Source organism: Sinocyclocheilus anshuiensis, unplaced genomic scaffold (assembly GCF_001515605.1).
Source record: "Sinocyclocheilus anshuiensis isolate Anshui unplaced genomic scaffold, SAMN03320099.WGS_v1.1 scaffold918, whole genome shotgun sequence".
NCBI lineage: Eukaryota > Metazoa > Chordata > Actinopteri > Cypriniformes > Cyprinidae > Sinocyclocheilus > Sinocyclocheilus anshuiensis.
Window position 1 is genome coordinate 812,852 of NW_015540946.1, and position 12,330 is coordinate 825,181.

Here is a 12,330-nt window from a genome sequence, read left to right on the forward strand (position 1 = left end):
TCTATTAACTTAATAATAATAAATTATTTATTAACAAAATCTTTAAACATTAGCATTACATTATTAAACTATATAATGCTTAACAGATCATTAGAACCACAGTGCTGCTTGAAGTTTTGCAGCTCTAAAAAAGAGAAAAAGGAGGATCTAGTGCTTGCTTCAATACACATGTGACACGATTTCAAGTCAACAATAAATTTCTTTCCAATAAATTCCAATAATAAATTCCCCAAAATCCTTTTTTGGATACACATCAAATGAATTTCAAGTATTGAAGTCTTTTAGAAGCCACTCTGTATATCTGTTATACTTTTACACCCGTACAGGTTCATACACACTTTTTTGTGGTTCTTGATGTCTTGGGTTATGTTTGTGATTGTGTTGTAGGATCCAGGCTCTGCTACAGTGGGTGTACGACTCGTCCCGGGTTGCTGCCCTGAAGCAGAGTTCTCTGTCGAGCTGTGTGGGTCCGAGCGCGCCGCCCTCACGGGAATACGGGTTGCTAATGCCATCCCCGTCACATCTGCACTGCGTGGCCTCCGTCTTATGGCATAGTTATGAGCTGCCCGTTGACTACGACTTGCCCGGATTGCTCAGCGGAGAGCTTTTCGAGTGAGTCCGCACTGATAAAATAAATCTTTTTGCAGTCTTGCAATACAAAATGTTCAAGCAAGAGTTTTGGAGGAGTGTGTGTACGAGATATGTTTTGGTGCTCTGCACTGGGAAAGGCTGAGAGTACATATTCTGCTTTTCCTTTCCCACACTCTTCTATATTTTATTCTCTCTTCAGGTATGAATGCTTTATGCGTACCGAGTAGAACAAAGTGAAACAACCTTCGCTGTGTACAGGGTGCAAATAAAACAGCTTCAGCCTTTAACACAAACAGCTTGGAGCATTAGTAAATCATGATGCTGTTTTTAGGCAACCTGAACTATTAATTAATTAATTATAATTAAACGTTTTCTCCATCTCCTGCAGGTTGTTGTACAACTGGTCCATGTCTTTGCCCTCTAACATGGTTTTAAAGAAGGCTGTGGACAGCTTGCTTTGTTCCATGTGCCATATCCACCCTAGTTACTTTTCTTTGCTCATGTCCTGGATGGGTATAGTGGCACCCCCTGCTGCCCAGACCAATGCACAGCGCCGAATGGACATGACGGACGACGGCAAGAAGCAGCATGACTTAAACAGTGCCGCCTCCCTCACAGATGACTCTAAACATGCTCGGGCACCAGTAACTGTGCCCGTCACCCTCTCAGAGTGCCAGTTGGTGACCCTAGCAGCTGCATCCCAGTCTCCAGGTGCCATCCAGCAGCTGTTGGACTCTGGTCTGCCTTCTCTGCTTGTTCGCAGCTTAGCCGACCTTTGCTGCAACCTGTTGGTCAGTGCAGACCTTCCCTTGCCTGCAGGATTTTCCACACAGGCAGAGAGACGCCTGTACTCGCACAACCAACCCTCATCATCCTCGACAAACAGGCCACCCCTGTCTCCTGAGCTGGCAGCGCCCGTATTGCGGTTTCTAACGGAAGTAGGAAACAGTCACACCATGAAGGACTGGTTGGGTGGGCCAGAAGTGAACCCACTCTGGACGGCACTGTTGTTTCTCCTGTGCCACTCTAGTGCCAGTGGGGTTGCTAATGCCAGTGCAAACAATAGCAGCAGCAGTATTTCTGGGCACGGTGCATCACCCAGCACGTCACACGCCAGCGCCGCATTTCACACCTCAGGGGCGTCTTATTCACTGGCATCAACGAGCCGCAGCAGTGGACTCACCACTCAGCAAAGGACAGCCATTGAGAATGCAACAGTGGCTTTCTTCCTGCAAAGCATCTCCTGCCATCCAAACAACCAGAGGCTCATGGCACAGGTGTGTTTGTGGTGCTTTTTTGAGTCTCGTTTGATGTTTTTCATAAACAATAAACTAAGTGTAAATAAAAAAATATATATATGTCATTTCTTTTAAATATGTGGAATTATACCTTCTAGCCTTCTACCTTGATAAACTATTCTTTAGGTCATAACGTTTTAATTATATTAATATTACCTTATATTGCTATTTATTGTTATAAATATTATACTTTTATTAAGTTTTAACTAAAATACAGAAAATAATAAAATTGTTATAACTTTAAAATAAAAATGTTATGATTTCTGTACTATAAATTATTTCAGCTATTCTAAATTAAATATATAAACATTTTCTTCTCAAAAAAGTTAAAGTAGTTTGTTAGCTAATTTAATATATTTTTAAACCCAAAACTGATGATTCCAAGATTAGCGTCAAGAAATATATATTCATATTATATGTATTAAATAATAGTATAATTTCTGTATTATTAAGTACGTAGTCAAGTCAAATTTGTGTATAATGCTTTTCACATTGTTCAGAGCAGCTTTACAGAAAGTCAGACTGTTATGTCTATAATGCCTTGGTGCATTACTATAGAGCAAGTTTTAGGGCTGGGTGTTATGGCGATATATAACAGTGATACAAGTGATCTGTATTTTTCTTTGTTTTGTAAAGGTGCTGTGTGAGCTGTTTCAGTCGGCTCCTCAGCGAGGGAACGTTCCGGTCTCAGGGAACATCTCTGGATTTATACGTCGGCTCTTCCTACAACTCATGCTTGAAGACGAGAAAGTTACTGTCTTCCTTCAGTCTCCCTGTCCGGTAGGTGATCACACACACACACACACAGACACACGCAAAAACTCACAACAGATGCTTTGAAAATCTATCTAAAGCTGAAACATTGCTGTTCTAAGTGGTTATTTTATTTTATATAGAAGTTGTTTTGCTTGGTTAGTCTGTTAAATTATTTATTACTGTTGCTGTAATGCTCAGGAAAGCCTCTTCACTTACAAGGAAAATTACCCTGACCTTTACATCATCTCAGAGGGATTTAAACCTGCACTGCCTCTGAGCTGCAGTTCTTTTCATGGCAAATTGTGCTGTTATTGTAGGAGACCACTAGGGGGCAGATTTATCCTCAAATCCTTGTTAATCATGCAGGAGTCCACACACATTGGTGCATGTTAGGAGTACCTGTACAAAGTTGTTTAGCTGGAGAAAATAGCTAGTTTAGTGGAAAACTACGAGAAGTTTGGGAAAATCGTTCTTGCGTTTCTGTCCGGTGCCGCTAGTGGCACAGCAATTACACATTTCACATAATCTAAATGTTGGAGGACATAACCGGCTCACCCCTTATATGACGCATAGAGTTATGCCTCTCCTCCGACTGCCAAATCATAAAGACGTAAGACATCTTTTTTTAGCCGGAGAGTCATTCAGCAGGTCGTTCCTCCAGTAAATTATGGCAGGACTGTGTGCGTTTTAGGTCAGATTAATCATCTGGCTTTCACAGAGAGTCCCAACAGAGAGGCTCTTAAAAGTTAATGTTTACACATTAGATCAGGCCAGAGTGGCATACGATACGAGGCGTTCTCTCAAAGGTATGGATGTCATTTTTCCCTTTCCGATGCACCTTTAGCTCCACCTTCAACGGAAATTAAGATGTCTAGATCGGCCATGTGGAAAGTGGGAATCTTCAGAGATACATATATTTTTATATATTGATTTATTTTTCTCAGCAGGACTTGCCAAATGCTATTGCTTTCAAATTTCTTGTTTGCTTTTCCCTATAGCTATAGTGTTTTAAAAAAACTGATATCATGATCGTTATCACTAAACAGTCAAATGACATTTAAGACCATTTTAAATCTCTTAAAAATACAGAGTAGTAAGAAAAAAGAAAATATGGATTCTTTGTTCACAATGAAGAGAAATAGAGATTACTCACATAAGATTGGTTGCAGAAGGGACATAAATTGCAGTAGTTTTTGAGCAATAAGATAAGTGATTAGAACCGAAAATTAAATGAAGCTAAGAAATGAATGCAAAAGAATTTGAAGATCTTACATCTCAAGATCATCTGTTTTTGTGTTTTTCTCTTTCTCTGCTTTAGCTGTATAAAGGGCGCATTAATGCCACCAGTCATGTGATCCAGCACCCCATGTACGGAGCAGGGCACAAGTTCCGCAAACTGCATCTGCCCATCTCAACCACACTGTCTGAAGTATTGGACCGTGTCTCAGGTATGAAGACATTGTAATACACTACCACTCTAGAGTTTGTGGTTGGTAAGATTCAATTGTTTTTTTGAAGAAATTGATACTTTTATTCAGTGAAGAGGCATTAAGTTAATCAGAAATGTCAGTAAAGACATTTATATTGTAAGATACCTGTTTCAAATAATGCTGTTCATCAAAGAATCCTGAAAAACAGTATCATGGTTTTCAACATTGATAGTAATAAGAAATGTTTCTTGAGCACTAAATCAGCACCATATACTGTTTTTACTACATTTTTGACAGAATAAATGCAGGCTTGGTGAGCATCTTTCTACGTCTTTCAAATATATTTAAAAATCTTACTTTGGAATGGTAGTGTATGTTGACAAGAAAAAATCTTATTGCTCTTGATTTGTTTCTTTAATCTTATTTAGTAAATGTTTATTGCAGCTACATAATGGAATACAGATGTTTACTTATTGAAAAAAAATAATAATTGAAGGCTACATGACTAGTGAGTCAAGTAGCATATCTATTCTGCTAAATTGGTACAAGTAATTGTGCTAATTTCATTGGTATTGGTTTCAAAATGTTGTTTCTGTGCCACTCTACAAAGTTGCCTACTAAAACAGACACGTGATTGTGTATAGTTACACCAGCTTCCACCAGTTTAGTCAAAATACTAGAAATAGCATTTCCAGCAGTCAACCAGCAGTCTCGTTTTACATGCACCGTGTGGTAGTCTATCAGATGAATCAGGTCCAGCTTTTGCCACATCTTCAGACTTTCATGGTCTGATGAACAAAGCATGTAGGGCTAGATCTGCCGTGTGGCATGGCCATCAGCATGTATGTGTGATAAATGGCTTGTCTCCAGAGACCTTGAGCGTGGCAAATATAGGCTTCGTTTTCTCAGAAAACAGTGAGACTCATAGTATATATGTAGGGTGTCCTGTCTCGGAGCCATTCATGCTCACATCACTTCCACTGATGGAAGACCCTCACAGGAAGCACAGCATGTTGTTATCTTTATGAATTGGTGTGTCTTCTCAGGCATATTACATCTTTACCATAGATAATTCAGATTATCAGTTAAGATGACATGTACATCGATGCATATGTCTCTAAAGGGAAATGAATTTTTAGAGCCCGCAGGCTGATTGAAGAATGCACATACACACTGTGAAATAACATTTAAAGATCTTGCATTTTTTACCCTTCAGACACGCCCAGCATCACGGCAAAACTGATCAATGAACAGAAGGAGGATAAAGAGAAGAAAAACCATGAGGAAAAAGAAAAGATGAAGGCCGATAATGGTTTCCAAGATAACTACAGTGTTGTTGTTGCCTCAGGTACTGTTTAACCCCATCTTCTCACTGACATAGTGAGAAGAGTTCTATATTATATTCCCTTGAGGTTAACAATCTATGCAGTTAACTCAAACTAACACTGAGATCATTTGATCTAGTTTGATCTAGTTTACCCATGTTGCATCTCGTTTTCATGCTTTTTTTCAGGTCTGAAGTCTCAGTCAAAGAGGGCCTTGTCCACTCCTCCCCGTCCCCCGTCCCGACGAGGGCGTGTCCTCAGTGACAAGCTGGCCGCTTCCTCAGGAGTTGATCCGTCTGCCAAAACCATCAGCGTGCCTGTCTTCCACCTCTGTCACAAACTACTGCCGGGTACAAACACACACTCTTGCTCTGTCACGCGCTCACTTTCTGTCCGGTCCTCTCGCCCACTCTGTACTCTTCTGCGTTCCCCCTCATCTCTCACCCTTCGCTCCTCCATACAGATTAGGATGAGAGTAGAGGTCACCTCAGTGCCTGTCCCTGTCTGCCTGCCACGTCACCTCACTGCATTTATTCAGAGATGCAGAGAGTCTGATGAATGTCAGTTTTAAAGCTTTGTTCTTTGTTCTCTCATCTCTTGTTGCCTCTTACATGTAAAGAGTCTTTCAGTACTTAAGAGGTGAAGTGTTTAATTGCTGCTTCACTAGTGGCACCACATGAAATTTAATAATTTTTTTGTTAAATGTTTGCAAACAGGTTTCCGTTTCGCTCACCTGCCATTTGGTTGAAAAAATGGCACATCATCTTATTCAAAAAAGTGATTAATCAGTTGAAAATGCTTTAATAAACTCAATAATGACTCGAAACCTTTTCTCTCCAGGTCAGCCATTGCCGCCGGAGATGACCTTGGCCCAGCTGCTGACACTGCTGTACGAGCGCAAACTTCCTCAGGGATACCGCTCCATTGACCTGACGGTCAAACTGGGGTCAAAGGTCATCTCAGACCCCGGCCTCTCCAAGACTGATTCCTTCAAAAGACTCCGTACTGAGAAAGGTATGCAGACACCTATTTATGTTACACCTATTATTAAAACCACTGGTCCCGCCCTGGGATTTGTCCATGGTCGTGAATGCGCTCTCAAAAGCCCCGTTCGAGCCCGTTGAGAGCATCTCCTTAAAGCTGCTTTCTTTAAAGACTGCTCTGTTACTCACTCTTACTACAGCGAAAAGGGTAAGTGAACGGCATTTCTTTTTCAGTTCACTCCTCATGTATGATGCTCGCTCCGGGTGGTCAAAAATAAACTTTTAGAACTAACTCGGTGTTTATGCCTGAAGTATTCGATCATGCTGGTTCATGTCAATCCGTGGATTTGATGGCTTTCCATGAGCCACCTTTTTCATGTCCAGAGGAGGAGCGGCTACACTGTTTATGTCTGGTACGGACTCTATAAATGTATGTACAAAGAACCAGGACACTTCAAAAAGCAATCAGCTTTTTGTTTCGTTTGCCTACTCTTTTAAGGGAAAGCCTGTCTCCCATCAAAGAGGCAACTGTGTTATGTTACAATAACGCAAATACAGAGCCCTCAAAGGAGTTACGAGCTCACTCTACCAGAGGTATAGCTGTCTTGGGCACTATTTAAGGGCATTTCTATCCAGGAAATTTGTGTTGTGGCTAGTTGGTCTTCCTTGCACACTTTTGTGAGGTTCTATAGACTGGACGTGACAAAACCTTCACTTGCCCATTCGGTCCTGTGAATTGACAAATTGTACATTAAACACTTAGGTAATCCAGTTCATTTATAGTGTCAATTTTCAGACTATACTGATCTGCTTTAACCACTTGAGTTGGGTCGAAGAGGTTTAATTCCGATCATATTCATCTTTAGTCTGATTCGTCACCATATCGGCAATACGGGAGTTGTCTATATCACACAGTGAGATACCGAACGAATGTTAGAAAGAAAAATTTAGGTTACTAAAGGAACCCCAGTTCTCTGATAACATGAAGTGAGGTATCTCACAATATTGCCCTCTTGCTTGTTCCATACGCAAAAGAGATATGCAGAGAATGATGAAACGGCAGGTAGCTGCAGTTTATATACAGGGAGGCGGGATGCCCTGATCGCTGTAGCGGTTGGTCTGTCGTGATTGGCAGACGTGGTGTCATTGGTACTTCTGCAATCGGTCATGCCTGGACCATCACTATATTGAGACACCTCTCTTCATTTTTTGGGGAATCAGAATACATTGGTCACACTGTGTGTTTTTGATGCACTAAAAAGAACCGGCTCATAAGAGTCATTCCTTGAACTCAGTAGAAAGTGATTTCTTGCCATTGTTCTGCGATACTCAGTCTATGTTCCCACCCAAGATTTTTCTGTAGTTTTTAGCTTCCCTCTCCCACATATCACGTTTTCTGCCAGCCTAGGGAAAAATAACCTGATTGGCCTTGTGTGTTTGTGCTTGCGTATGCGCATGTGCTCACACGTATTTCCCCCTAGTGTCCTGCACCGTCAGATGATTTTGCTTTGCTCTGTCAGTGATGTGTCCATGCTTTCTGAGGGATACAAAAAAGCAGCCGCCGTCCTGACATTGACAGCTGCATCCCCACTGGATTGCCAATACTCTTGATTGATTCTGCCTTGTTGGAATGAGTGAATGTTCATGCACACATATACAGAGTTCCTGTTAAAGCTGATGATGTCAGCTCAGGTGAATCTGCTAGCACAGACAGAGCTCTGGATGTCACCTGTGACGAGAAAGTATTTTGCCAGTGTCCTAATCAGGCACGACAAAACATCAAGTGATGAATCTGACAACTACTCGTGTTAAAGGGGTCATATGATGCGATTTCAAGTTTTCCTTTCTCTTTGGAGTGTTACAAACTGTTTGTGAATAGATAAGATCCCTAAAGTTGCAAAGACTAAAGTCTCAAACCCAAAGAGATATTCTTTATAAAAGTTCAGACTCGGCCACGCCCTCCTAAAACGCCTTGTTTAAACACGCCCCCACATGTCTACGTCACTGTGTGGGAAGATTTGCATAACACCGCCCAAATGTATACACAAAGAAAGAAGGCATAACTTTGATTCTCCCTGTAGTATTGTTGCCGCACCCCACTCATATGGTATTAATTTTATTTCTGCAGGTCTTAAAAAAGGTCTTAAATTTTAGCTTAAAAATCCTGTTGCAACATTCGGATCTGGTGTAGAGACAGTGTAGCAGTTTGCTTTTAGTGAGTACAAAAAAGTGATTTAACACTGAAAAGTTGCCACATTGTGCCTTGTCGAGACACTGTGTCAGGGTGTTATACAGGACTGAACTGTGAGCTCTCAAACTGTTGAATTTTCATCTGGAGGTGGAGATCTGGCACTATTTGTTTACTTCGCTCCACTGGCTTTTCCGAGCACACAGCGTTCGTTTGTTTGTTTGGCTCAGGAAGGAGTCTTGGAGCAGCCTGCGTTTGATGGCACCCGTAGAGTCTGGCATCAGAAGTTTTCAGTTTAGTGATGGTGCCTGGGGGACTCACCCCACCCTCCGGCTAATTGGCCGTCTTAGCAGAGTCAAATCACTGTTGGAGTACCAAACTCTGCTTCTTTCCACACACTTTCATCTCGCACCCCTCGTTCGAGGAGCTGAAAGGATGCTCACCAGCCCAGAGATAATTCTCTCCTCTCTGCCTGGAGTCTGTCCATCTCTCTGTGGAGGAAGTGTATGGAAGACACTCCAACCACAGGCGGTGTTCTGAACCATTGCCGCTTGTTACTGGGATTTGCCATTCGGTCTTCAGTGTCACATGACCCTTCATTAATTATTTTAATATGATGATTCAGTGCTCAAGAATAAAAGTTATTAATTCATTAAAAAAAAATCCCCAAAGCTTTTTAAAGAATTATGTAGCATTTGATGTTTACTAAGAATGGTAACAGGAGTTTTTATGCATTCGACTCTTTCTGTTTTATTGTCAGCTGTATTTAGGTCTCTGTAAAGAAATTTAATTTTCTTAAATTGAGACATGATGTCGGCGGTAAACTCTAAAGCAGGTTTGGGTTTGAGTGCTTTTTCATTTCTATTCTGACTGTACATTCACAAACATTTAACAGACAATATATCCTGTGACTTTCTCTTCGTTCTCTCGCATCGATCTTCAATCTCAGTAAAGGAAAAACCTGATTTACAGGAATAAATCTGATTTATGAGAACAGATATGAGTTCTTGTGCAGTACTGCTTGTTGGACATCTTGGTTTATGATGTGAACAATTGAGACCACTTTATTTACAGCTAGACATTTTAAGATTTTATTGACAATAGCTTGAATGATGCGTCTCCTTTCTGCTCTTTTCCTGTAGATCACTGTGAGATGCTAAGCGGCTGTCCAGACAATGAACCAATGACCCCGGGTGACGAAGGTTTGGATGCTGCAGTAGATGACACCCTCCTGGAGACCAGCCCTATCCAGTCCCCTTTGCAGGTTTTTGCAGGAATGGGCGGCTTGGCACTCATCGCAGAGAGACTTCCCATGCTGTACCCCGACGTTATCCAGCAGGTCAGTATATCTGCAAGCTGGCTCTCTGTACAAAATCAAATTCTACCGCATAGGTAATTTTTTGTAGTTTCACTCCATTTCTGCTTCATAAGCCCTTACGTGCTTGTTCGGTGACTATGAACTCAGGTTATGTCAGCATTTCTGTTCATTTGCGTGCCCTCTGAGTCGGTTTGTCCGGATCGTTCTGTGCAGGTCAGTGCCCCAGTGGTGTCATCCACCACACAGGAGAAGCCAAAAGACAGCGATCAGTTTGAGTGGGTCACCATAGAGCAGTCCGGGGAGCTCGTTTACGAGGCACCTGAGACCATCGCAGCCGAGCCTCCGCCCATCAAATCCTCCGTTCAAACCATGTCGCCCATCCCTGCCCATTCACTGGCGGCATTTGGCCTGTTTCTGCGGCTGCCAGGATATGCTGAGGTTCTACTGAAGGAGAGGAAGCACGCGCAGTGTCTGCTCAGACTGGTGCTGGGTGTCACAGATGATGGAGAAGGAAGTAAGTACCGCTCTAGTACAAGAAGCACTACTTCTGAATTTGTTTACAGTTTAGCAATCAATTTTGTTAATATTAAGGGAATCCAGGTTTTTTGGCAATAGACGGCTATTTCTTATTCACTGTGTGTTGTTCATATATCCATTAGCCGTGTGTGTGTGAGAGAGATTATTGATTGAAACAGAGCAGACTGATGTGGAACACTGTTTTTTGATTACCTCATCAGCAACCCCTGCATATCTGTGTCCGCCATCATCCGCTTAAGTCTCAAGAGACCCTTCAGACTCACCTCTCATATTAAACGGGCTATTTATTTGATAAAAAAAAAACAAAACAATACAATTCAGTAATATTTTGAAATATTATAGCAATTTATAATTACTGTTTTCTATTTGAATATATTTTAAAATATATTTATTCCTGTGGTGGTGGCAAAGTTGAATTTTCAGCAGCCATTACTCCAGTCTTCAGTGTCACATGATCCTTCAGAAATCATTCAAATATGCTCATTTGGTGCTCAAGAAACAGTTCTTATAATTATCAGTGTTGAAAACTGCTTAATATTTTTGTGGAACCCATGATTGCTTTGATGAATTGAAAGTTCAAAAGAACAGCATTTATTTGAAATTAAAAAAAACATCTGTAACATTATAAATGTCTTAATTGACACATTTGATCAGTTTAATGTATCCTTGCTGAATAAAAGTATTAATTTCTTTAAAAAAAAAAAAAAAAACGATTGACTCCAAACTTTTGAACAGTATTATATCCATTCACTTGGATGATTCCAGCTCTGTCCTAAACCTTATTGAGCTGCCCACTTTGGGAAAATTCCAAACAGTTGGTAGCAAAATTACACTTTATTAGAATTATTTATTAGGTGACTTTTGGCCCAAATCAGGCAGTATTGCATGTGTGCTTTGTCGGTAAGGCAATCCCAGAATGCATTGCAAAACAAAATGGAAAATGAGTAATGTCTTATAAAAACATTTTATTCAATACTGAAAAGTATTCATGTGAATTAACAATTTCACATACTATGTTTGCTATTATTCATTAGCTTAGCAACATGTTACAGTGTTTCCCATACATTGATTTATTTGTGGCGCCACAATATCAATACTGACTGCCACAAATAGATTTTCCTAAATGCTTTGACTTCGTTGAATAAACATGAGCCCTGCACGTTTCAAATTCAAAATGCGGCGCGGGTGTGTAAGAATGTATCTTTGAAGGGAACTGACTGTCAAGTTTGAAAAGTTTCAATGTCATTTTAATTTAATCTTTCCTATAATGACTGATAAAGTAGCGTTTATGAGCGGAGCGCTGCTTTGTTTACAGCCGTTACTTGGGGAAACCGCTATTTCTGCCACTCCTAAAGCGCCTCCTGCTGGCAGAGAATGAATGTGCATTTTCAATAAGCCCATCTGCTGTTTTATATATAGCCTATATTTCCCTCAGGGGAAGTGCCGCCACACATAGTGTAAGTCTGTGGGAAACACTGTGTTAAAGCTGCAGTCCGTAAGTTTTGCCTCTGTCATCATCTCTGTTTAAAAACCTGTAATTGCAGCTGTTTGCGGAATTATCTTCTTTGCGTGGGTTGTGCTCCGGCATGGCTCCAGCGCGGATTAATGTAATATTTTGAGGAATATGTGTGTGGCAGTCAGTCACCGCACCGGTGTGGATATTTACGGTACTTCGCAATCACAGATTCTAGCCTACGTCTTGAAATATATGACCCAAATAAGAATTTTCACCATATATTGTCATCTGAACAAGTAACAACGGAAGCACATTTAAAACTGGAATATCATTTAATTTCATTCACATGTTTCATAAACACATAATCCTTTCTGGATTACAATCCGCCATCAAAATGGTACATTTAATTATTCCAGCTGCTGTGAGAAAAGGTTATAAACGATCCGCA

At 40.9% G+C, this 12,330-nt stretch overlaps 1 protein-coding gene across 1 annotated transcript in view; it reads left to right on the top strand.

Moving 5' to 3' along the window:
• LOC107689818 (baculoviral IAP repeat-containing protein 6-like) overlaps nt 1-12,330 on the top strand; it is a 118,795-nt gene that overhangs the window by 55,545 nt on the left and 50,920 nt on the right. The window contains exons 53-61 of the mRNA XM_016487983.1: nt 388-612; nt 980-1,868; nt 2,526-2,669; nt 3,964-4,093; nt 5,292-5,423; nt 5,589-5,750; nt 6,241-6,414; nt 9,714-9,910; nt 10,103-10,403. Of these exons, the coding sequence (XP_016343469.1) occupies nt 388-612; nt 980-1,868; nt 2,526-2,669; nt 3,964-4,093; nt 5,292-5,423; nt 5,589-5,750; nt 6,241-6,414; nt 9,714-9,910; nt 10,103-10,403 (2,354 nt within the window). The remainder of the gene's footprint in view (nt 1-387; nt 613-979; nt 1,869-2,525; nt 2,670-3,963; nt 4,094-5,291; nt 5,424-5,588; nt 5,751-6,240; nt 6,415-9,713; nt 9,911-10,102; nt 10,404-12,330) is intronic.